The 25,627-nt window shown below is 45.2% G+C and overlaps 1 protein-coding gene across 1 annotated transcript in view; it reads left to right on the top strand.

Moving 5' to 3' along the window:
- UBASH3B (ubiquitin associated and SH3 domain containing B) overlaps positions 1–20,187 on the top strand; it is a 123,721-nt gene extending 103,534 nt beyond the window's left edge. The window contains exons 6-14 of the mRNA XM_012729713.1: positions 799–1,007; positions 4,513–4,645; positions 5,954–6,074; positions 6,670–6,792; positions 8,025–8,117; positions 9,262–9,406; positions 15,513–15,619; positions 18,762–18,871; positions 20,041–20,187. Of these exons, the coding sequence (XP_012585167.1) occupies positions 799–1,007; positions 4,513–4,645; positions 5,954–6,074; positions 6,670–6,792; positions 8,025–8,117; positions 9,262–9,406; positions 15,513–15,619; positions 18,762–18,871; positions 20,041–20,178 (1,179 nt within the window). The 3' untranslated portion in view covers positions 20,179–20,187. The remainder of the gene's footprint in view (positions 1–798; positions 1,008–4,512; positions 4,646–5,953; positions 6,075–6,669; positions 6,793–8,024; positions 8,118–9,261; positions 9,407–15,512; positions 15,620–18,761; positions 18,872–20,040) is intronic.
- The last annotated feature ends 5,440 nt before the right edge of the window (positions 20,188–25,627 follow it).

Raw genomic sequence — 25,627 nt, 5'->3', positions numbered from 1 at the left:
GGGGTTGTAGGAAAATCTGTGAAAACGGCTGCATCTTTGTGTCTGAAACAAACAGGAAATCTTTTCCTTATTACTGAGGTCGCCTGCTATTGTTTTCCAAAGTATCTTCAGGCCTGTGATATTTATTTATACCAGGAAAGGAGGCCAGCAACAGTGGAATCAATCAGCATGGCCTGTGGTTGGTACAGGGGGCTTTTCTGAGCCCAGAGAAGGGAACACATGTTCTCCATCTGGGCTGTGATGATGGCTGGTGACACCCTGCCGTATATCCTGATGAACGTGAAAGATAATTTTCTTTCAAGATCACTGTTGAAAATGTGGGTTTAAAGAAACTCCTTGAAGGCAGCGACCATGTCTCTCTCAAGTAGCTGAGGTGTCTAGAGAGGAGAATCCTTCATGCCCACCTTCTCTCTGCCCACCTGGCCCATCAGTAACCCCCAAGTATTGGTGGCACCTACCTGGCAGGTAGAGCAGTGGGGAGACCAGGTCCCAGACAGGAGAGCTGTGGGTTTTCAGATGAACTTCTTAAAACTGTTTTTCATTCCTGAAGGGAAGAGAAGATGCATCTGAAGGAAAGTCTGGAACCACCCAATAGTGGCAGGACCACACTGCCCTCAACCCTGAAAGAGCAATGCTTTCTGATCTGCCTCCAAAACTATATGGCAGGCGCCTACAGTCCCGAAGGCCTCCTGTGAACATCACATCTGGATGTGGACACTAGACACAGATGCCTGGGGGCGCGCACGTGCACCAAAGAGCGGGTCACATGTGGGCCTCACCCAACCCCCTCTTTTTCAGACGTTACAGGTGATCTACCCGTACACACCACAGAATGACGATGAGCTGGAGCTGGTGCCTGGGGACTTCATCTTCATGTCGCCGATGGAGCAGACGAGCACCAGCGAGGGCTGGATCTACGGCACGTCCCTGACCACTGGCTGTTCCGGACTCCTGCCTGAGAATTACATCACCAAGGCCGACGAGTGCAGCACCTGGATATTTCACGGGTAAGCAGACCCTCAGTTCTTTGCTGCTGCTTTCTGAAGAATCTGGACACAAGGGCGGCAGTCACAGTGATGGAGGAGAGAGAGCTGGGCAGTTTCCAGGCAGCCAGGAGGGGGCTGACTGGGGCTCGAGAGCAGGGAGAGGCGACTTGCCTAGCTCTGCCGTGCCTGTCCCATTAGATGCGACTGTCTGGCCCACCCCAGCACTGTTTCGGGGCTTCGGGCCATCTTGTCCTGGGCCATTGTGCTGGGGTCTAGCCCCACAGCAGCTGGGAAGATGCCACTGTGCCAGCAGGACTAGTCATAAAGGATTTCCTGGGATCAGGAGACCAGGCTGCCCCTTACTTGCTGGGTGGCCCTAGAGTGGGTCAGTGCTGACCCCCACATGCCTAGATGAGAGTGTGGGCAAGGAAATGGACAGAGCCCACCAGACGCATGGGAACCCCCTTATCTGGGTGTGGAGGGATCCCGCCCATCCCTTACTACTCTTTGGCCCCTGGGCAATATGACCACCTTTCTCTGCAGAGAAACAGGAGCAAAGTTACCTTCTCTTTCTTCTACTGAGAAGTCCGAAGCCAGCCCTTCCCTGGCCACCCAGGCATCTGGTTCTTGCCACGTGGCTGGGGGCCGGGGCCATTGGCATTGGCCCATGGTGTCCAGTGTCATCATTACCTCAAGAGATGTGGAGATGGGCGTGTTCGATGAGTGTTTGGCCTGGAGAAAGAAAAGGGAAGATGGCCCCTCCCTTAGTTAGCAGTAAGCAGGCCGCAAACCTAAAAATGGGAGAAACCAAGGTCTTCCTTACTGGTCCCTACCCAGCCTTTCCTGCCCCCTTCCAGCCTCCAGCCCCTCAGTACACACCCCATTTTGCAGCACAGTAGAGGATCAAACCTGCCTCCTGCTGCCCCCAAACATGTTCAGAAATTGCTTCTGAACATCAAAGCAAGTTGGGTTTTCAAAAATCATTTTATCCCTATGGAAACAAGTAAAGCAAACGATAGGTGAATAAGCTGAGAACAAGAAGCTGATACAGCTCCCAGATTACTGTTTTAAAAGTAGGACCGTGTCCGCGAAAGAGGAGACGTGATCAGCCCTGTGACCCCATCACCCTAGTCAAACCCTTGGGTGCCTCAATTAGAGCTCAGGCTGGCAGAGGGTGAACGTGAGGGACCAGAGTCACAGAATGCAGAGACGTCTGCGCCATCTGGAGAGGTGGCTAGTGACGTGACTGTCCTGGGAGCCAGCTCTGACACCAGCTTCTGCAGTCACCCCTGCTAAATGCGGGGAGATGCTAAATTAGGGTGTTGTGATCAGTAATGGATCCTTGTTTCTAAAGTCGTGGATTCAGATCCTAACTCGCCAGCGGTGTGGCCTCCTAGCATCAGTTTGCTAATCTAGAAAGTGGAGAGAAGTGCACTTGCCTCAGAGGCGAGGTGAGGCTTCAGTGGGGAGTTCAGGTAGCCATCAGCCTTATGATTAGTCTTTTTCCTCTAACTTCTTGTTTCCCAGTCTTCTTCCATGCTTGTCAAAGCAGATGTCTCTGCACACATGTGATCCTATAAAGAACAGTCCTTTTCCCGGTGACTCCCAGACATGGGAGGCAGAGGCCAGCTTGTTATCAGACAGACCTTCCCTCGCCTTCACCGGAGTTCCATACGCCTCACAGGGGCTGCGTAAATCCAGTCCTGGCTGACTGGATGGGAAGTTGGGAACCCAAGTAACAAGTTTTGGGACTTGGGGGTCAGTGGTCCTTCACAGCCCTCCAGCCCTGTCCTTTTCAGAGATCCTCCCCATGACCCTTATTGGTGTCTTGCCTGGTTCTGAGTCTCCATATTTTTGTCCACTGGTGAAGCTCCGAGTATCCTCTGACCTGGGGTGGGCGGACCTTTCCTCCTGGGTGAGCACGCGGGCCAGGGGATGCAAGGACCATCTCCCCGGTGCTGGTGAAGGTGTTCTGGGTGTCAGACTCGGCCTTCTTCCTACTCTTCTCTCAGCATCTGACTGTTGTCACTGCAGCTGACAGCCCCAAACTCGCAGGGTGAGTCAGATCCTTCAGTTACGATGACAGTCAAGGAGGAGGGAGGCTGGTGCTGTCCTGGCCAGGCGAGCTGAAGGGGAGATAGGAAGAGCTGTCAGCACCTTCACAGCCTTAATAAAGCAAAGAAATTAAGGAACGTGCACAAGCAGGGTGTCAGGACAGTTGCCTCAGCTAGATGCTTCCGGCCCTGAAGCTTTTTGAGTCAGACGGTGAAACTGGGTTTTCCTTTCCTGTGTGACGTTCAGGAGGGTCTTGATTTAAAACTAACAGCTGTCCTCTTCGCCTATGTCACAAAATCTCCCTGGGCTACAAGGACTTCTATTTGACTATGAGAGGTCTCTTTTGGCTGCACATCCTACTTACCTATGAGGTCTTGTTAAACCGAGATTCTGGGGCCTCCTGGGCTCTGTCTGTGAAGAGCAGGGCTGTGGCAGCTCTCCTGGGGATGCTGAGGGCACAAGGGCTTCTGAGACCTTAGTTTATAAGTAGGATGAGTCTCTTGGCACTCATTAAAAAAAAAAAAAAAAAAAAAACTAAGAGTGAAAGAGGCACTAAAATTATTAAAATCCTATTTTGTAATGTATTCTAAAGGGGGTTTTGTAACCACCAGTTAGCGGGGTTAAATCAGTGACGGTAAAGCTTTTTAAAAATAAAATTCAAAAGGAAGAATACTATATTCAATAATCCAGAACAGATGCTAAATTGAACAGATTGCCAGGTCAGTCACAAACCAGGACTCTCCCTGGGCACGTTGGGGTGTCTGGCTACCTAGCTGTAAACAAGCAGGAACTCAGTGCCCTCCCCTGGCCCAGCCCAGGGGTCAGAGCTGTTGATTGATGTGCCCAGTAAGCTTTGGGGAGTCCTCACCAAACCCCACATGATTTGACTGACTTCCCTGCAGTGAAACCTTTCAAGGGCTCCTGCAGTTAGTGTTCCACCTAGAACTGAGAGTTCTTGGCACCCAGCTCCACCTCTGGTAAGAATGAATGGTCTCCTCTGAAGTGTCTATATTACATCTTGTTGAAGTGTTACTGAAACAGGGGTGAGGTTTGAGTTAAAGAAGGTTAATGGGAGATAGGAGCCCCAGGCAGGGGGTGGGGACAGCAGACAAATCAAAACACACCACAGATGGAACTCACCATGGAAAAGACTAAGGCATCAAGAACTGCTTTCCTTTTGAGTCATCAGAATCACTGGAAACCATGGTATAAAACTGGTTCCTCATTTCTCTTCAACATGGCATCCCAAGTGCAAGACCCCTGGCCTCTTGGCCAGTGAATGTGTGTGTTCCAGATATGGAAATTCATCCACCTGTAATGCATTAATTACAAGTCACTTTTTTCTCCAGAATGGGATACCCATGCTCATTTGCCCAGTTGCTTACTAGAGGTGTTGCTTCCTGGGCCGCAGAATGAAATACCAGTGTCTCCTGGCCAAGGGATTGACCATCTTCCTTCTCCTCCTCCGCAGCTCTTACTCCATCCTAAACACATCGTCTTCCAGCTCGCTGCCCTTTGGTGATGGGGTGTTAGAGAGGCGGCAGTATGAAGACCAGGGCCTGGGGGAGACGACACCCCTGACCATCATCTGCCAGCCCACGCAGGTAAGGCTGACTCCAGGAACACATCCTAATGGCCACTCGGGATCGCCACGCACCCACTTACTAATATGAGGCCTGGCCCTTGCTGCTTCCCCAAAAGTTCCCCAATCTCCTAAGAAGGAAGGGCACACAATTCAAGACTGAGATGCAAGGTCCCTACAGTGGTGACCAGCATTTGGGTCCAGGCTGCTGAGGAAGGCTATTGTCTGAAGATCAGAACAGGGCTCACAGTGTTAGGATTCCCAATTAAGCCAGAAAGGAGGGGCTGGAGAGGGAAATCCTTACTGATGGCGCCAAATCAAAAAGTTCAAACATATTGAAGACCAGGAGAGCAGACTTCTTGGTACAGCAGGGAAGAGAGCCAGCATCCCACTCCCCAGCAGGCCCTCCAATGACATTGGGCTTAAGTCCCCAGGGCCACTCACATGCAGATTTCGGTGAGTACATTAGACCCTTCATGTCTGCGTTTTGCAGTGTGCCAGGCTGTAAGTGGAGCCGGCTCAGGTGTTTGAGCAGCCTTAGGGTGGTGCTGAATCCGATCCCAGGCCCCTGTGAATACCAAGGGGCAATTGTCATTATGTTTGGAGGAAATCAAAACTTACATGTGGATTTTTGACAATAAATGGGGTGGGGTGGGGGGCGGTGTGCAGAGGTCAGCACATAACCTGACTTGCTCAAGGACCAACTGTATTAACTTCATTGGGACGAGGTGTAAAGCGCTAACAAGACCCGCCCCACAGGTACAGAACCAAGGGCGTTCGGACATGCCTTTGACTAGACCTCCCTCTTTCATCACCCAGAGGTAGCAGCTCTCCTCCCTGTGGTATCTCTGGGGGGACCTAGACTGTGACCAGAGAAGGAAGAGCAGGGCAATGTTGTTGAGCAGACCCTGGAACCCCACATTAGAGATGAGGAGACATACTTGTGATCACAGAAGTCCTCACTCCCTGGAGGAGTGGACAGGGAGGGAACTGTCCTGCCCAAGCCTCTCTCTCTCCAAAAGTGACAGTTTCACCTCCAAGCTGCACATCAGGTGCAGTGATTTACTACTGGCAAAATGCTGTTCCTTCCCTCAGCAAGGGGAGTGATGATAACGCCATGATCAGATCTCTAATCATCAAACACCTACTGTCCAGTTGATCCTAAAAATACCTTGTGAGGTGCTTTAGGACGAGCCTTAATCCCTCCATTGTGCAGACCAAAGCCCAAGGCATGTAAGGGGCTTACCCAAGTTATATCTTGGTAGAACTTGTTCTAGAGCTCAGGGCACATCTGATATGCTCCCCACTGATGGTCTTTCTTTCTCAGCAGCCTCTGAGGGTCGGCAGCCAGCCTGGTCCTCAAAAGCGATGCCTCTTTGTGTGTCGGCACGGGGAGAGGATGGATGTTGTATTTGGCAAGTACTGGCTGTCCCAGTGCTTCGATGCCAAAGGTGGGTAGTGGGTTGGCCTGCTTGGCGTACCTGTCACGGCCTCTAGGGGGCACAGTCAAGCTACATTTATCCAAATGGAGTCATTTATAGTTAACACGTGCTATCAAAAATGCCTATCATTATTACGTGGTAAGTCCAGCCTATTTGTATTGACGTATAGGGAAGAGATAAGTGTTCTTGTCCCCATTCTATAAACTGGGACACAGAAGGCAGATGTCTTGCCCTTGGTTGAATGGAAAAGTCAGAGGCGGGTGTCCTGATTCCATGGCCAGAGTTCCCTGTGTTAAGTCAACCCAGGCTCATTTTTGTTCCATTTTTCATTTGAGTGGCCTATTTAAGATAGAAGCTTCCGTATCGGACTCCCACTTGCTTTAGTGTCTTGTTAGTTGCCTTGAAAACTACCTCTTGTCACTTTATCACCTGAATGGAAGGATGGATTCTAAGACACTCTACACAAGAGAGGGTCTCAGCCTCCATGGTTCCCAACTGCTCTGGAGATTCTGACCAAGAGAAAAATGGAGGGGCTGCCAGAATCTGCAACCACCATCCCAAGGCCACAACTCATGCCATCTCCTCTGGCTTTCCCCACCCCTAGGCCGCTACATGCGCACCAACCTGAACATGCCTCACAGCTTACCTCAGCGCAGTGGTGGGTTCCGGGATTACGAGAAAGACGCCCCAATCACCGTGTTTGGATGCATGCAAGCAAGGCTTGTGGGTATGTGCCCTGGAGGGAATCCGGCTGCTTTTTCAAGTTTGCTCTTGGGGATGCAGGACACAGTCTGGGGTTCTATCAGAACACTGTTTGGCACCTCGGTTTGCCAAAATGAATAGGGGTGTTCTCAACTGAGGGGGTCACAGCCTAGTGATGGGGCAAGGTGAGGGAAGTCTAGGGCATCACTGGGATGGAAGACATATGTCTCTAGCACAAGGCTGAGGCCAAAGAGGAGGGCAGCCTGGTGTAATTGCAGCACCCCAGCCAGCTGACCCTCTGAAGATGCTCTGCCCTGAAGAGCCCTGGCGCCACACCCGGCAACGTAGACTTTTCAATCATTTAATACATTGGATTGTTGGAAAAGTCGAGACACATTTTTTTTGATTAAAAAACATAGAAAAGAGGTTGTGACTTATCCAACAATCCAATAGATCACTCACTTGGTTAAAGGTCCTATGCTAGGTGTTTGGGATCTGGAGTCGCCACCCTCAGGGAAATAAATGAGTGAGTAAACACCATACAGTACAGTGCACTCAGACCACAGCATGTCCCAAGTATTAGGGGAGCACCGATAGGAGCAAAGATGAGTAAGCTCATACCTGATGCAGAAGTCAATGGGACAAAGGGTCAGAAGAGTAGGAAGGAGCAAAATAAAACCTGAGATAGGAGAATCGGCACCTTGGCTTCTTGGCCCTTTGGCTGAGATCAAGTGGAGAATCAGTGCCAATGGCAGAGGGGAAACAAGCTGTCTTGTCTCCAGAGCACAGATGGTGGCCAGGCAAAGAGGAGCTTGGCCAAATTATTAAGGTGTTCAGACAGGATCCTGTAGAGGAAAGTGGACAGTGTTAGGATTTACCTCATGTGAAGAACATGACAGAGTGAGATTCTGGTTGAGCAAAGAATGAAATTTAAACCAGTTCTGATATTCACCATGCAAAGCTCAATGTCATCACATGCTTAACGTCAGAGCATCATCACATTGCTAGGCACCTGTTAATGAAAACTTCACTACTTGTTAGCACCAGAGAAAGGAAAGGACGAGAAGGAGCCTGTCACTTGCCTGCCTCACAGAAACCCTGGGGGGCTGGGAGAAGTGTTGGGGGGAAGCCTGAAAGGACTGGCTCTATCTACCTCAGCCCCCATAAGAAAGGAAAGATGTGTGGGACTTGCCCCACTAAGGTGGAGCCGAGCCCCAGCAAAGCCATCAGGGGATTCTGCCCTGGGTACCTTTGCAGGGGAAGCCTTACTAGAGAGCAATACCACCATCGACCACGTCTACTGCTCCCCTTCCCTGCGTTGCGTGCAGACTGCATACAACATCTTGAAAGGTAAGACCTGACAAAGGCTTCCTCTAGCCCTGCCCCCCAACTTATCCTAGACCTGTGAAGTCGCTACTTGAAAGCTGTGAATTGGAATTTGTGGCAACAGCCCTTTCTGGCAGATAACTGTAAAAATCTCCAAATCAAACTGGCAGGGTACGTGAAATGAGAGGAAGTACACACTTAATGTTTCTCTTGAAATGTAAAGCTCTTATGGATGAATTGTCGGCTTGTAAAATACCATTGACTGGTGGTAATTTAGAGCTTACTGATCGTTTCATGAAATAGTTTCCGCCCACTCTGCTCTGTTTGCCTCTTGCTGACAGCAGTAGTGACGCCCCCAGGTATCTGCAAATCTTAGGTGCGCTTATTTCTGTCGTCAGGTGCAATGACTTTACAAGAGGCTCAACTTTCACCTGGAAAATGGTGGAAGCTTGAGGTACAGGAATCTCCACTCATTTCACTGTTAGAAACTAGACGAAAAGAACTGGAATGTCTGCTTATACCAGAGAAAGAGAATGAGCCAGATAAAACACAGTCAACAAAGAATTCTGACTACGCTTGAGGCTTCTCTTTGCTAGCTTAAGGAAGCTAGATTGCATATATATATTCAAATGCATTAGATATTAAAATTGCACAGAAAAAATAACCGCGAACCATGAAATTAAATGAGGACAAATTCTACTGAGAAGAGTTACTCTGAGAAAGCACATGGGATTACTCAGTGCTGGGTTTTCTGATAAAGTGAATATGTTATCCTCAACGATGATGTGAACCACCAAATTATAGTCTATGCTAAGAGAACTTCTGCAGTTTCTTGGGAAAATAAACTTGGGGTTTAATTTGGAAAGAAGAATCCTAGCAGTCATAGAAGTGTATAAATTATGGGAAAAGACCTGGTTTTTTTCTTCAAAGCCAGTACCACTTACAACTGCTCTCCCTCCTAGTGGTGGTCCAGTGTATGAAACGCATGTGCTTGTTGACTCTAAGTCCACACTTTTGCCTTCTTTTAACTCTGATAGGACCTCTAGTAGGCAAAGGAATAAAAGGCTTACCAGAACTTTGGTTAACAGTGCAACCAAGCGAATCTGATTTCCTTTTTCACTGAGGACATAGTGGTGCTTCACCTCATTTTCATTGTTTTACTTCTAAGGTTTACAACAAGAAAATCACTTGAAGATCCGCGTAGAACCTGGCTTATTTGAGTGGACGAAATGGGTTGCTGGGAACACATTACCTGCATGGATACCTCCATCGGAGTTAGCTGCGGCCAACCTGAGTGTTGATACAACCTACAGGTAACTTAAGACCACAGCTTTTAAGGCCAGTTATGGAGCTAACGGACCACAGGTGGCTGGCAGGCAGCTCTCTACATTGGTGGATGTTGTGATAGGAGAAGCCATAGTTTTTTCCACTATGGAGGAAAAAACCCAGCATTATCCTGTATGTAACACTGAGTTACATCCTGTCCCTGCTCCCTGCCTCCCCCAACACACCCAGTTTCAGGAAATAATAAAGCCACATTCATCTAAGAGTACTCACCACCTAATGATGCTGCAGGTCAGGATCAGCTCATCTGAAGTCAGGAAAGTGACCGTGTGTTGCCCTGGGTTATCATTTTTAATTTCTCGAAGCATTTTAAACTCTCTTCATCCTCATTTATCATTGCTATCACTCCCAAATCTAGACACTTTTAATATGTGAAGTGGCTTGCCTTCAGTTGGTGCCACACCTAACTGCTTTGGGTAGTCCTTTCTGCATGTTAAGTTGCTGTGCAATCAGTTCAACACTCCCCTTACCCCTAGTGTTCTGCTTTTCTTACTAGACAAGACTGTGCTGGATTGAAAAGAAGCCCACGTAGATGGCTTAAAGGAATAATCTACATGTAAACCATTAAGAGTGAACCAATAATATATTTCACCTATTATCCCCCCAAAAGAACCCAATGTATCCAATAATATAGTTAATCACCAAAAATCCACTCAGGCACTTTAAAATCTTTCTTTGAAGAAAGATTTTCATAGCCTTCATGTTAGGAAATGATGTTTCTGTAATTTAGGACAGGATATAGAATTTCTTCTGTGACCTTTCATTTTAATTAACTGTCACAATGTCAAATGAAGTAATGTAAGGTTCTGGTTAAGGGAGAAGCTAACAGCTCACTTTGCTGCTTACAATTAGGACTTTGGATAACCCATAAATCCCATGTTCCCCCTCCTGTGTGAAGGAATTAGCATTCTTCAAAAATAAAATTAAAGAAATCCAATCAAATCCTCTACAAATATAGTTCATATTTTGTTCTACCCACCCTGCAGTGGTTGCTTTACTGTGTTTGTCCTTTGGGGAATCAGTAACATCTAAAATAGCAACAGCAATCAGCCCTGTGGAGGGAGGGGGTGAGGTGATAGGAAAAGAGAGGGGAACAAAACAGAGGGAAGGGAGGAGAAAGGGGTGGAGAAAAGAGGAGAGGAAAGACAATGGAAAGGAAGAGGTTAGGGAAGATGACTGGAGTATAAAAGAGGAGAGGTAGGTGCAGAGAAAGGGGTGAGAAAAGAAGGAATGTGGAGTAGAGGAGAAGGGGGGAAGGGGAGAGCAGAGTGAAGGGAGGGAGAAGAAGGGGTGAACAGAAGAGGAGAGGAAGGTAGGACATAAGGAGTGAGAGGAGTGGAAGGGAGGACAGAAGAGATGAAGAGAGGAAAACAGGAGGCCAGAGAAAAGGAATAAAGGAGAGAAAAAGAAGAAGGGTGGAGAGAAAGTGAGGAGAGAATGAGAATGAAAGACAGGAAGGGAGGTCAGAGGAGGATAAGAGGAGGGAGGTGAGGACATGAAGGGGTGAGAGGAATGGAAGGGAGGAGAGGAAGTGTGAGGAATAAAAGGAGAAGAGAGAAGAGAAAAGAAAGGAGAGGACGGGAAGAGAGAAGGAAGGGAAGGAAGATGGAGAGATGGAAGCGAAGGAAAATGAGAAGGAGCAATAGAAGGAAGCTGAGAAGGGGAAGAGAGGAGGGTAAGAAAGGAGAGAAAAGTGAGGAGTAAAAAGTGAGGTGAGTGGAAGGTAGGGAAGGAGAAAAAGGGGGTGAGAGGACAGGAAAGGAGAAGAAGAAGGAAGGAAACGAGAAGGAGTGGAAAAGGAAAGAGGTGGAACAAAGAGGGGAAGGGAGAGGAGAGGAGAAGAAAGGAAGGCGAGTAGGGTGAAGAGAAGATGGAGGAGGAGAGATGATAGGAAGGGAGGTGAGGAGATGAAGGGAGAAGAGGAGAAAAGAGGAGGGCAAAGGAGGAGAGGAAGTTGGTGAGAGGAGCAGGAGGAGAGGATGGGAGGACATGAGGACAGGAAGGAATAAAAGGAGAGAAAGAGGGGGAAAGTGAGAGGAAGGGAGAACACCAACCTTGCCAGGGCACAGAAGGCAGCCTTGGGTAGGAGCTGTCACCTACTTGTCCAGGAGGACCCAACGTCACAGATGCTGATCTCAAATCTAGGCTCTGAGAGTTACTGATGACTTACATGGGGTAGTCACATATAAGCTGAGTTTGCAAAAAGAGTTACTAGGAGGTGATATGCCAAGAATCCAGAAGGGCTCTATGTGCAGAGGTTGACATTGGGCGACCTACTAGTTACAGTGGCAGCTGCGCATGTGCTGATCCGGAGGCTGCCAGAGGCCCAGTGCACGGACTGTGTGCTCACCACCACCCCATGCAGCAACTGCAATAAAGATAGGGTAACACTCAACATAAGCCCCTGTTCCTTAGACCAGCGCGGGGACCCTCCCCTTCTGTGATGGTATCATGAGCATCATTCACAAGCATGCTCACCCCACAAATGTACAGAAGTTGGGTTCTTTTTCCCTTTCTGTTCCCTGGACTTCTACTGCCCAGTGTCTGGATTATGCTCAAAATGAGCTAAAAAGGTGAGCACTAGTGTTGAGTAGGTAAGTTCTCGAACCCAAGGATGCAAGCATCTGCTTTGAAACGCATCCTTGATCTGAGTGAGAAAAGGCCTGAGTGCTTAGGAACGAGATCTGATCTGATCCCCAACTTTATGGAGCTCTTTGCCCCATATTGAAAAGGTTTTCTTAAGATTCATCTTGACATTTTCTGGAATCTCTAGTCTGAAAATTTTCACTAAGTATTTTGTTTTTTCCAATTGAAACAACTATTCAGTGACCTCACATCCAGTATTATAACAAGGAGAACCACAAGTTAAGGCTCTTTCAATAAGTATCTACAGAGCATCCCCACATAGTAGGCCTCTTGTGCCCCTTTAAGAAATTAGTAGGAGGAAAAGCATAAGGGGAAGGCTATAAGGAAATCTTTGAAAATAAAGCATTACCATTGTTTTAATATCTGCCAAATTCACAAGGCGAAAAGGGAAGATGTATTGAAAATTCAGTTTCTTTATGTGCCTTCTACTAGACAGTGAAAAGAGGAAATATATATTCAACCAAATTTGTTTGTCTAACTACCACATCAAGAACCATATGCAGTTAATACCTGCAAGTGTTGAGACAAGATCTGTTAAGAATATAAGGTAAAATAAATGGGGAAGCCCAGGAACATTCCCTCAGCCTCCAACAATAACCATAGCCTTAACATTCTGTAGGAAAAGAGGATCACAAAGAGTCAATGATACCATAATTATAATAAGGGTGACTGATTTAGAAGTCAGCATTACTCTGATATCAAAGCTATATAAGGACTCTACACAGAAAACTGTAAACCATTATTCCTGGTGCTAACTGAATTCAACAGCACATTAAAAGTATATCTTGGGCCCTCCCTGGTGGCGCAGCAGGTTAAAGCACAGCACTAAGAAGCTAAAGCGACTTCCACATGAGTTCAATCCCCACCTGCCCCGGAGGTGACCACATGGCGTGGCAGACCTCTCCTGACCCGCCTGCCGCTCCCCTCAACAGTGTACTTCGTTGATCTGCCTGTTCTTCTCCCCACTCTGTCTCTGATGAGTCCTCTCACCACCCCTGCACCTCTGGCCTGTACCACAGTTCTGTATGAATAAATAAAATCCTTAAAAATATATATAGATATCTCATTGTATGGAACCATAAAAGATGCTTGTATATACAAGGTTGTATGTTAATAGCCAAAGCAATCATGAAAAAGGACAAAGCTAGGGTATCATCTGTCCTGCTTTCAAACTACATTAAAAAATTATAATCTTCAAAACAGTATGAAATTGGCATAAAAATAAACACAAACTTATTCTTATGGCTATTTAAAGAATTATTCCCTGGTGCTGTAAATAGATAAGTAAATCAATCTAATCTCTGTCATGCTTCCTACTAGCTCTGTGACCTAGGACTGGAGGCAATATGAGAACTGAGAATTCATAAATAAGCTCTTGAATATATGGTTTAAGCTAAAATTTGACAACCCAAAATACTAGGAAAAGATAGGCTGCAATAAATAGTGTTGAAAACCTCGATAACCACTTGAATGAGTTTGGATCTGTGTCTATACCACTCACAAAAATTAACTCCCAATGGGCCCTCCCTGGTGGTGCAACTGGTCAAAGCACAGCACTATGAATCTACTGCAGCCACTGCAGCACGAGTTCAATCCCAGGCCAGGGAGCTAACTGACCCACATGGCATGGCAGACCTCTCCTGTCTCACCTGCTCCTCCCCTCTGCAGTGTGTTTCAGTATATCTGCCTGTTCTGCACCCCACTCTGTCTCTGGTGAATCCTCTTACCCACTGCACTTCTGACCTATACCCCAGTTTTATATGCATATATAAATCTTTTTAAAAAATTAACTCACAATGAATTGAAGCCTTACACATAAGAACTGAAAGCATCAAACTCCTAGAAGTCAATAGGGGGAAAGATTTTTGACCTGGCCTTGGCAACAATTTTTTGGACATGACACCAAAAACATGAGTAAAGGCATGAATTAAATGGGAGTACATCAAATTAAAAAGCTTCTGCACAAAGAAAGCATCAAAATGCAAAGGTGACCTTCAGAAAGAGAATTTACAAATATACATATGTAAGAGAAGGGGTTAAAATCCAAACAGATGATTCAACAGTATGAAAAAAAAAACAATTCACAAATGTGCAGAGGAACTGAACACTGTCAAAGAAGGCACACAGATGACAAGTGCATGAAAAGATGCTTACCATCACTAATTATTGGATAAATGCACATCAACATCACAATGAGATGTCAGCTTACACCTGCTATCATCAAAAGACTGATAACAAGCGCTGGCAAGGATGTGGAGAAAAGTCCTTAACAGCATTGGCTGGAACGTTGTGTTTCAACCGCTATGCAAACAGCATAGAGCTTCCTCAAATAATTAAAATAGAGCTACCCAGCATCCAGCAATTCCACGTCTGTGTATCCAAAGAAAATGAAAACAGGGTATGACGCGATAGCTGTCCATGATATTACTTATAGGTTGAATCTAAAACAGCTGTAATCATAGAAACAGAATGGGAAGGGGTTGTGCTGGTGACGGAGAGAGGCTGGTCACTAAGTGTTCCGTTGAAGCAAAGTAAATTCTGGTGCTTAATGTACAGCCTGACTGGACAGTCTTAGTAATAAAACCTGTGACAGTCACGTGCAATATTCCAAGCGCATCCAATCAGTATGTAGTAAACCTTAAACATATACAAGGTTGTATGTTAGTTATATCTTGACCAAAACTGGAAAAAAAAACTCTTAATAAATAAAACCTACCCTTGTGGTTTAGTGTGGTTTATGTGTAAAAGTGGCAACTGGAGAGAGGGGGGCATTATTCCCCGGGGATCTAAACAGATAGAGAGATCCATCTAACCTCTGCTCTGCTTCCTATTAGCTCAGGGACCAGGACTGAAAGTCAGGAAAATCAAGCTTTGAGTTTTCTCGCAGGAGGGACATGCACTGAATGTTTCATTTTTCTTTTTTAAAGATCTATGTATACAGAGCTGGGGTACAGGCAGAGGTTCACAGGCAATGAGAGGGTTCACCAGAGACAGAGTGGGGAGCAGAACAGGCAGATAGATGAGGAGGCGAGACAGGAGAGGTCATCCACACCATGTGGGTCACCTCCAGGGCCGGGGATTGAACTCGCACTGAAGCAGCTGCAGCTAGCTTGCAGTGCTGCGTCCTAACCCATTGCACCATCAGGCGTCCTAACCCATTGCACCATCAGGGAGGGCCATGAGTGTTTCATTTCTCAACCAGTCCCTCACACCAGGCATACACAGCCTTCCCTGTTGGATACTCTGTATCACTCAGAAGGTACTCTGTACCTTCTCCATTGTGGAAATGCCTCCAGCCCCGTTAGGGAAATGAGCAAACAGAACTACAGGGGCTGTAGAAAGGTCTTGAAATTAAGTGGAGAACAGTATCAATTGCTTTGTCTCCAGGTCAAAATGTGTTCATTTCCTTTGTTCACTTTTCTTTTACAGACCTCATATTCCAGTCAGCAAATTAGTGGTTTCGGAATCCTATGACACTTACATCAGTAGAAGCTTCCAAGTCACCAAAGAAATAATCAGTGAATGTAAAAGTAAAGGTAGGTGGCTTTGTTTTGGACCCCACATTTAAGTATGTGATCGTGGTTAATAGGCTATTCGAGATGTTTCAGCTTGCTTTGGCAGACTTGTTCAATAAGGAAAAATATTTCCAGACTCTTAGATGCTGTCATGTTAAATTCGTAATGTTCTCTGAGCACCTAAGAGGGTAGATATTCCACGGAAATATTCCAGGTTTAGTTATTATACTAAATAACTTAGAATTCTTATTATAACTATTCATGTTGCACTCTGTGAAGGAGGTTCCCTGTGACCATTTCCAGTTCTTTACCATGAGCACTGTTTTGCCTATAAGTTATATGATCCTGCTACCACCTGCTACCACCACCCAAGAGCAGTGTTGTGTAAGATTCAAGTCTGTTAGCTTTTGAATTCTATAAACTCAGCTCAAATATTTAATGACATGTAGGAATGACTCAAATTTTTAGTGAAAAGGGCAGATTACGAAAGAGTATGCAGTTGCCTTCCCCCTCCTTTATCTTCATAGAGCAAAGTCTAGAATGACATCTAGCCAGGGGCTGGTCCAGTGGCTAGCCCTGCTCAGCACTGTCCCGGTGATTCCTTTGATGTGTCACTCAAAAGCTGCTAAACCATCATTATATCTCCTTGCTCCCTGCTGGGAGAGTCACAGGATGTCCTGCCAGCCAGAAGCATTCACAGTTCTACAGAGGAGCAATGAGAACTAAGCCACGAGTAGGACAGGGTCTTGTAGACCAGCATGGTTTTTGTTTTTTAAGATTTATTTTATTTATGCACATAAGAACTGGGGTGTAGAACAGAGGTACGGGTGTGTGTGTGTGTGTGTGTGAGAGAGAGGAAGAGGGAGAGGGAGAGGGAGAGAAAGAGAGAGAGAGAGAGAGAAGATTCACCAGAGACAGAGTAGGAAGCAGAACAGGCAGATTGACTAAAATACACTGCTGAAGGGAGCAGTGGGTAGGACAGGAGAGGTCTGCTGCACCATGTGGGTCAGCTCCTTGGCTGGGATCGAACTCAAACTGCAATGGCTGGTGATAGCTTGGCAGGGCTGAGACTTTAACCTTTGTGCCATCAGAGACGCCTCAGGATGGTTTTGATCTAGGTTATGGCGAGGCTACAAAAAAATACACAATAGGCCTGGTGCACTGTGAATGTTCTGACGGCTGTCCTGTGCCCGTGTCCTGCTGTGGCTAGTGTGCCTTATTTAGGCAGGATGTAAGCAGTGGAAGAGACTGGGAACATGGTACATGGGTCCTTAATTGCAGGTGTGTATGCACACACACACAGTGTGTCCATGTGGCATACATTACAATACATGTATACAGTAGTCCCCCCTTACCCACAGGGGTATGGCCCTCATTGGATGCCCAAAACCTGAGAAAATACCAATATATACATATGATAAAGTTTAATTTAGGGCCCTCCCTGGTGGCACAGTGGGATAAAATGCAGCACTAAGAAGCTAAAACCACTTCAGCATGAGTTTTATCCCCGGCCCCAGAGGTGACCCACATAGTACAGCAAACCTCTCCTGACCCGCCTGCTGCTCCCCTCAGCAGTGCACTTCGTTGATCTGCCTGTCCTGCTCCCCACTCTGTCTCTGGTGAATCCTCTCACTGCCCCTGTACCTCTGGACTGTACCCCAATTCTGTATGAATATATCTTTAAAAAAATGTTTAATTTATACAAGGCACAGTAAGAGATTAACAATATGTTGCAAGTTATGTAAATATGCTTCTTTCTTAGCTTATTGGTTATAATAACTTTGGACAGAAATTGATGTTAGGTAACTGAAAGCAAACTGCAGATAAGAGGCGACTTCTATACACAGTGTCATTCAAAAATGTTGCCTTTCATATCCCCTTTAAACTTTCTTTAGCATTTAAATGGCATTACAAATGGCCAACAGGTACACAGGAAGATGTTCAACATCACTAATAATGAGGGAAATGCAAATCAAAACCACAATGAGCTACCACTTCATACCACTGAGAATGGCACATATTTAAAAAACTGGCAACAACAAATACTGGCGAGAATGTGGGAAAAAGGAACCCTTTTTACATTGCTGGTTAGAATGCAAACTGGTCCAACCACTATGGAAAGATGTGAAGGTTTCTCAAATGACTAAAAATGGATCTATCATAAGACCCAGCAATTCCACTCCTAGAAATCTACCCAAAGGACACAAAAACATTAATTCAAAAGGACATCTGCACCCCTGTGTTTACTGCAGCACAATTTAAAATAGCTAAGATATGGAAACAACTCATATGCCCCAAAAGTAGATGACTGGATCAAGATGTGGATACACACAATGGAATATTAATCAGCAATCAAGAAAGATAAAATTCATGCCATTTGCAGCAACATGGATGGAACTAGAAGGGATTATACTCGGTGAAATAAGTCAGAAGGGGGCCCTCCCTGGTGGTGCAGTGGGTTAAAGCACAGCACTAAGAAGCTAAAGCTACTTCCGCATGAGTTCGATCCCCGCCTGCCCCGGAAGTGACCACATGGCGAGGCAGACCTCTCCTGACCTGCCCGCTGCTCCCCTCAGCAGTGTACTTCATCCATCTGCCTGTTCTGCTCCCCGCTCTGTCTCTGGTGAATCCTCTCACCCTCCGCATCTCTGGCCTGTACCCCAGTTCCATATGAATAAATAAATAAATCTTTAAAAAGAAAAAAAAAGAAGTCAGAAGGAACAAGAAAAAATATTGAATGATTTCACGTATAGATGTAACATAAGAAAACCATACAAGGGATCGGGGGGGAGGGAGGACAAAACTAAGAGTCAGCTATAAGCAGAGACATTCAGCCATTAGAACAGGGGCAGGAAGAGCACAGGAGACTATGGTGATGGTTCACAAGTGACTTGGTGGTAGGAACTTTACGGGGACTATACCTGAGAGCAAAAATCAAACATTGTACAAGAATGAACAAATGATATATATATATATCTATATATAGATATATCTATATAGCTATATATAACATTTAAATGGCATTAGGCAGCCTTTCAGTACAAAGCACATCAAAATTATCTCCTTAAGAATGCTTGCTTCTTCCAGGAACACTGGGCTTCTTAGCATACACAGTGTTTACATGTCTTTAGAGAAACTGTCTCCCCATTGCTTTCCCCTCAAGGAAATAACATCCTGTTTGTGGCCCACGCATCTTCCCTTGAAGCCTGCACCTGCCAACTTCAGGGCCTCTCGCCTCAGAACTCCAAGGATTTTGTACAGATGGTCCGAAAGGTAACTCGCCCTTGTACTGGGGGTCTGTGCTGCCGCAGGGCTGGGGAGCAGCCAGTGACTGGCTGGGGCTGTGTGCGTGACCACGTGTGTTCACCTTGAGCTGGGGAGCTTCGGATTCACTCAACCAAGATGCATTGACCGAGACGGTACCCTGTGTAAGGCGCAGCATTAGGAAAGGAGTATTTGAGCCAGCTCTGGCTTCTCAGAGTTAAATTTAGGAGGTGGCTAAGAAAATAAGCAAACCGAATGTCCCCAAGGGAGTGAGGCTCAGATGAAAAGGTGAGTGGATCAAATCACAGCATCTGAGAGCACAGCTAGAAGAGAGGCCTGAAGGCTGGTGAGCCACAGGAAGCAGTGATTTAAAATACCAGGCTGAAAGACTAGCCCCAGAGCAAGGACGTGAGACAGAAAACCCATGAGGTTGATCACATCTGGATTCTCCTTCTAGGGCCTGTAAATTTTGCAGTCAGCCCTTCCCACACACTTCCCTTCAGGCTGTTCCAGGCTTCCCCATCGACCCCCAGGGAGCCTGCTTCCAACTCTAGAGCTTTTTGTTGTTGTTGTTTGTTTTATGCATCTGTCCTTCCTATTAGGCTGTCAGCTGTTTGAAGGCACAGATGTTTTGTCTTATTTATAAATGCAGCCCTGGACACACGTATGCGCACACACACACAAAATGTCATGCATGACAACCGAAGTTGAGGAAGGCCACAGCTTGAGCAAAAATAAAGAGAAAATCAGAGTGAAACTCTTTTAAAAATTAATCTTTCCCATTGTATGTGGATACTTTCAGAAACACTGAGCTGCACTTTTAACTTGACTTAAAAGTGGGAATTTACTTCCCAGCACCTTGACTTTATATATCATTGTCCTCTTTTTTCCCCACACGACTAGGAATCTATAAATAATTATTTAATTGCATTAGAGGAGTTGGCCACTTAGTAAATCCTGCTGATGTAGTCTCTTGCAGCTTAATATCCTTCCCTCTAAATTTGTCAGCTCTATCCATTTTTTTAATTGATCCTGGGGGGAAGCTGCCTATCTGCAAAGTTCCTGGACACTCCTAAGAATATTCTTATCCTCTAGGGTCACCTGAATATATCTGTATCTGGGTAAAAGTCAAAGCACTAAGCCTCTGTTTTCTGTGTTTGCTTCCTTTACTACGGCAGATCCCATACCTGGGATTTTGTTCCTGTGAAGAACTAGGAGAAACTGGAATATGGCAGCTAACAGACCCACCCATCCTTCCTCTTACCCATGGACCCACCGGGGGCTTCAACTGGAGAGAAACCTTGCTCCAAGAATAGAGCACAGTGTGGATGACCAGAAAGGGCTCCGGGAAGCCTTGGGGAGGAGTGTCTATCTGTGTGTTTCGTGACAGCGGGAATATCTGTGCCACCTTCTAAGCAGAATGCTCAGAATCATTTAGCATATTTCTTATCTGCTTTCAAGTTCTTATGATGAGACGGAGTGAATGAGGGAAAGACTTGATTCAGGGATAAAATTCATTCTCTCTGGACTCTTGCCCAGCTAATGAGGCTTTCCAGAATCGTCTTCCTAAATCAGGGCCCTCGCCACAGCAGACGCCTGCTTCCCTCTGTCTTGTCCCAGGCTTAGAGCCTGTGCCTCCCAAGGGGGCTGCCTTCCCAGAGTGCACCCAGAATTCAGCAGGGGGCCTGAGCTGCCAGTTGGTGATAGAAGTTTCTTTTTAATGCCACATTCCAGTTAAGCAAAGCCAAGCTGAGAAATTCTTTCAAAGCTCAAAAAAAAAACAAAAACAAAAACTGCCCCACAGAGTCATTCTTAGGTGATGACATCACATCCTGCCCTCCTAACGACCCCCGCACCATGCTCCTGTCTCCAACACTGACTCCTGGACCCTGAGATTTACCCGGTACTGCCTCTTTTCTAGAGCAACTGGCTATAGCCCTTCCCCTCTGCTGCAATCTGTGAAATGGGAAGACAAAGCACTTTCGGATACTCGGGAGGAGGAGAACTGTGTGAAGCATTCAATTCTAGGAGCAAAGAACTTGCCAAACCTAAAGAGACTTAGCACCTGGAAGTCACTAGGATCTGCTGGGATTGGCCCCCTCTAGGTTGGCACGCGTTTCGGAGGCTGACACTTTGCAAGGATGTACATGCAGCCGCCAGAAGCTCATTCTCTGCAACACAGGCACCTTTACAAACCGCACCGAGGGTCAGGCCGGGGCATACCCCGGAGACAGGTCAACTGGAACAGAACGTCCGCAGACACATAGCCGATACCAGGGACATATGACGAAGTCAGGGAACTAATTTAAATGACAGTCACGACTGCACGGCTGCTTGTGCTGTCGTTCTTGTTTGTTTTTCTATAATAATTTAAACTTTAAGGAAAATTGGAGAGAGCCACAGCCTATGGTTTCTCCTCAAACGTGCTTCCGAAGTTAGAGGGAGTTAATTTAAAAGAAAAATAAATGACAATCAAGCCAAAACATCAGTTATCGATGTCTGTTTAATTGTGGGAAGTGCTGACTGCGGATTGTGCTGTGATCAGGCAGGGTATGTAGTTCACCGTGTAGAATCTGTGTGCACATTGAAATCCCACCCATCTAACAGAATGTTAGTGTTCAGCAAATCAATATCCATTGTAGCATCGAGAAAGCTTCAAAGCCCAGATGCATAAAATATACAGTACCTAAAAATAGATCTGTGCTCTTATTTGCAACTAGAATTTCATGATCCCTGAAAAGAGGAAGTCAAAGGTTGCTGACTGTGTATGTAAATCAGCAAGAGGATAATAGTTGGAGTTTTTAAGTCACTTAGAGAAACATGTCATAAATTTTACATTTTAGGAAACAAACCTTGATTTATTTTTCTAGCACTGCAGTGACCCAGCTTCTGGATATAAAAATAACCCTGTCTTGACATCATTGATTAACATAAAAGTTTTAACCTTAAAATGGAGGAAGCAACTTCCAATAAAAGGTTTCAAGAAAAAAGTAAATTATCTTATCTGCAATGAAGTGACTCCACTATTTAATCAAATCTGTAATAGCTATTAGAATCTGCACAAGTTTTCAAGGACTTCCAGTGCTTAGAGCAATGCTTACCCTATTCACATCAGATGTCCTTGGAAACTGCGGCCCTGTATTCTCTCAAGTCTGTGCTTGTACAGATCAAAAGTTCAGAGAAGTTATGCTCTCCCTCTGAGTTGTCTTAGTCCTGTGACAACCTGAGCAGTCATTTCAGCTGAGCTACAATCCACTGTCCTTAGCCTGATATGGACCGAACCTTAGATGATGGTCTATGTGAGCAAATACAGGCAGAGAGAGGAAATTCTGAGTAATGTAGGTTAAAAAAAAAAGTAAAATAATCCATCCTGTTTTAATTGTCCAGATTGTTTATCAAAGTTACCTAAATCACCTGAATTCACATTAAATTCTCTTTTCCACACCTAATTGAAAAACTAAAGTAGGATGCCAATTGAGAAAGTCTTTGGAAATCATGTTGAATCGATGCGTAATAAAAGCAATACACAACTGTACTACATGATTTCACATCCACCCATAAATTCCAGGTTATATTACAACTTGAAGTTGAGGCTTGTTCTTTTTGATCTGTGATGGATGCTTATTAAGAACAAATGTGCTGGAGAAGGAAAGAAGAAGAAAATGCCAGATAAGAAGAACTAAATGGTTTCTGATAGACTGGAGTTTTTCATTTTTGAGGTTTTCGGTTTTCTTTTTTTAACACGGGAGGTTACCTGCAATAAACTAAGTGAGATAAACTTAGCTAAAGGATTTCATCTAAAATTGAAGGTCTGAAACAGCTTGCTGTTTGCACAAGGGTGCCATATCAATCCATTAATGCGCCAGTATTCATAGATAGGACTTTCCTTTGGGTGATTTTAAAACGCTACATCTATTCCTCTGGGGATGAGAATAATTGGCACATTTTAATGCACAAGCTGGGGGTTTCATTTTCCCAGGCTCTCTTCTCCATCACTGCACTGGTAACTAGGAGCTTAGTGCTTCACCCCAGTATGGAGTTCAGAATACAGTGTTTTCCATTACATTTAGATTCAGAGAATCTGAATGGCTGATCAAATGGCCATCTGATGGCCGAAAAGGGGGGATGGTCTTTTTCACCCTTTAGTGAAAGGCTGGGAGGAGTTTCTACTTTTTATTTTAATTATACTTTAACCAAAGAATTCTTTTAAAGTAACCTTATATTTGAAAGCTGATTTTGCAAAAAATAAAAAATAAAAAATATCTTCTGGAGTGATGTGGGTTTGGTGCATCATTGTTAATAACCTTCTTGCATTTTAGACTGATGCAATCATCTTCTTGTCAGTGGTATCTGGAATATGTATAGATTGTCATTCAATTGTGCATAAATGTATCTTTTCCATTCAGCCAGCTGTGTTGGTGTTAAACAAAGTCTCTTATTGCAATTACCGAGTGTCATTGGGAACTAATGGAACCACAGTAAGAAAAGTTTGGTCCAGTTACATTGGCAGCAAAAAGGGGAGGCGCTCTTCCTGAACCTTCGGCACTCTGCCACTCACTCAGTGTTTAAATTGAAAGCGGTGATGAATTGCTCTTTGGAATTTACTCTAAGTGACGCGTGTGCTGGAATACAGATGAGCCTCCTCTAATTTCACAACTGTACTGTGTCTGCACAAACTTCTCAGATAATGAGGCGCAGGGTTATTTGCATTTAAATTGTAGGCCAGCACACATGTGAGCACGCAGAGGCCTCCGTCCCGCCTGGCCTGGAGGGATGCGGCGGGTGGAGGAGGGTGGACAGAGGAGCCATTTAACATTTATCTAGGTTAACGTTCCCTTTACAGAGATGATGGGAGATATTTGTTAGGTACTAGCAGATGCTTTTCATGTTTAAACATAAGATTCAAATTGGATTTGCTTCTCTTGAATACTTCAACATATTGAATTTTCCCAAGAAAGTGGCTAGTTATAATGAAAATTCAAGAGAAGGGGGAAAAGTTGCCGGGGAAATATCTTGATTTTTAAATACACAGAAAATTATGTTCAGGGTATGTAGGTTTGAAATGCGGATTAGTCTAATTTAATAGGCATTCAGTTCTCATGAACATTTTGCACAATACCTCAGTTGCTATGCCACAAGAATCAGAATTTTGCAGCTGTTCAACTATTCCTGGACTCCGTACAGGGAAATATGTATGGTGGGAAACCTATACTGCTTCTTTCTTTAGTTGAGACTCAAGATAGGAACGCAATCCGAAGTGTTTTAGCTTTGCTTATTCTAAACCTGTTGTTCGGGACGGTGCTTTGGTTTCTTATTTATAAGGCTGATGTATCATCATTTTTTTTCCTATGTGACTTGGGTGTATTTATTTGAAGAAAAGGGTCTGTAATTATTAAACCACACCTAACTGTATTGCCAAATTCCTTGTAAACTACTGTGGCCTCTGTGCTTTTCTGGCCGACCTCTTCAGGTACAGCGTTGGTGCCAGTGTGATTAGTTCATTCCATCCCATTTAAATGGTTCATAGATGATTTAATAAAGTGAAACTGTGTTCCTCTCTGGAGATGGTCTCACATTAAATTCTGAGTGATTGCTCTTCCTATCATGTTTTCAGATGTTACATTATTATTTCCATTAAAATTCCATTAAGGTGTAATTTTGGTCTCTGAGGGCCAGGGGGCGCTTGCTGCTGATGGGAATGGGGTGAGGGTGGGGGGGTCATTCTGGGAGCACAGTGGTATCTCTAGTCCCTTCTGGGCAGCATCACTGAGTTCCCAGACTTCAGAGGTACAAAGCTACTGGGTAGAAAACAAGCTGCAATTCCACTCCCTGCATGCCAGCCCCATCCCTCACCACCAGTCCCCTCAAGGAGAGGCATCACAGGTTAGAGTTAGGGTACAAGAAAGGGTGAATCCAGCTCAAATTAGTGCCCACACTATGAAAAGTCATAGACCCCATTTGTAAAATAAGGACATGTTAAGGTAGCAGGTTTTAAAAGAAGCCACAAATGCACCCATATGCCAGGACCTACAGATTTGTGTTGACACCTCAGCTCCCACCCTGGCCAGGTTAACTTCCTGAGGAAACAACAGTTCACACTCAAGTCTGACAGGAGGCCAAGCTGTGTTTAGGCTTCTGACTGGTTCTCAGCTTGACCGATTCCCAAAGTCATTTTGCCCTTTTGTGAGTGTGTAAAGGTTGCCTGTGCAGAAAAAATGAATCTGTGTGCTTAGCATTTGTCAAGGCTTAAATCAGCAAAACAACTTTTTGAAAACAGAGAACCAAAAAGCCATCTTCCTTCTGAAGAAACAGAATGCTTCATTTGGCCATAAATAACCATATAAAATCCAGATGGCTGGCTCCTGGCCATGAAAAGATGTCAAAGTTTATTCTGCTTCCGGATTGTCATGGCATTGGGGGCAATTCAAAATGCCTGGTGGCCTGGAGAAGCCCTAGTGCCAGAGTTAGAGTGAAGTTATGAGCCTGACTCAGCTACTTGTTAGATTCTTACACTCAGTTCACCTGTGAAATGGGCAGTGATTCTTTACACTATGGGTGTGAGTACCAAGTAGAAGAGTGAATATAAAATACCTTAACACTACATGTTAATAAGATACTGCATGCCAATAAAGAAATAATTGCTTTTGGCAAGTCCACCATAAAAATCACACATCTGGGCTCTCCCTGGTGGCACAACAGGTTAAAGCACTGCATTATGAAGCTCGCCAAAGCCACTGCAGCATGAGTTCGATCCCCGGGGAGGGA

This window comes from Condylura cristata, unplaced genomic scaffold (genome assembly GCF_000260355.1).
Source record: "Condylura cristata isolate star-nosed mole 26May11 unplaced genomic scaffold, ConCri1.0 scaffold00025, whole genome shotgun sequence".
NCBI lineage: Eukaryota > Metazoa > Chordata > Mammalia > Eulipotyphla > Talpidae > Condylura > Condylura cristata.
The sequence above is the reverse complement of the archived record's forward strand: the minus strand, read 5'-3'. Positions and strand labels throughout refer to the sequence as shown.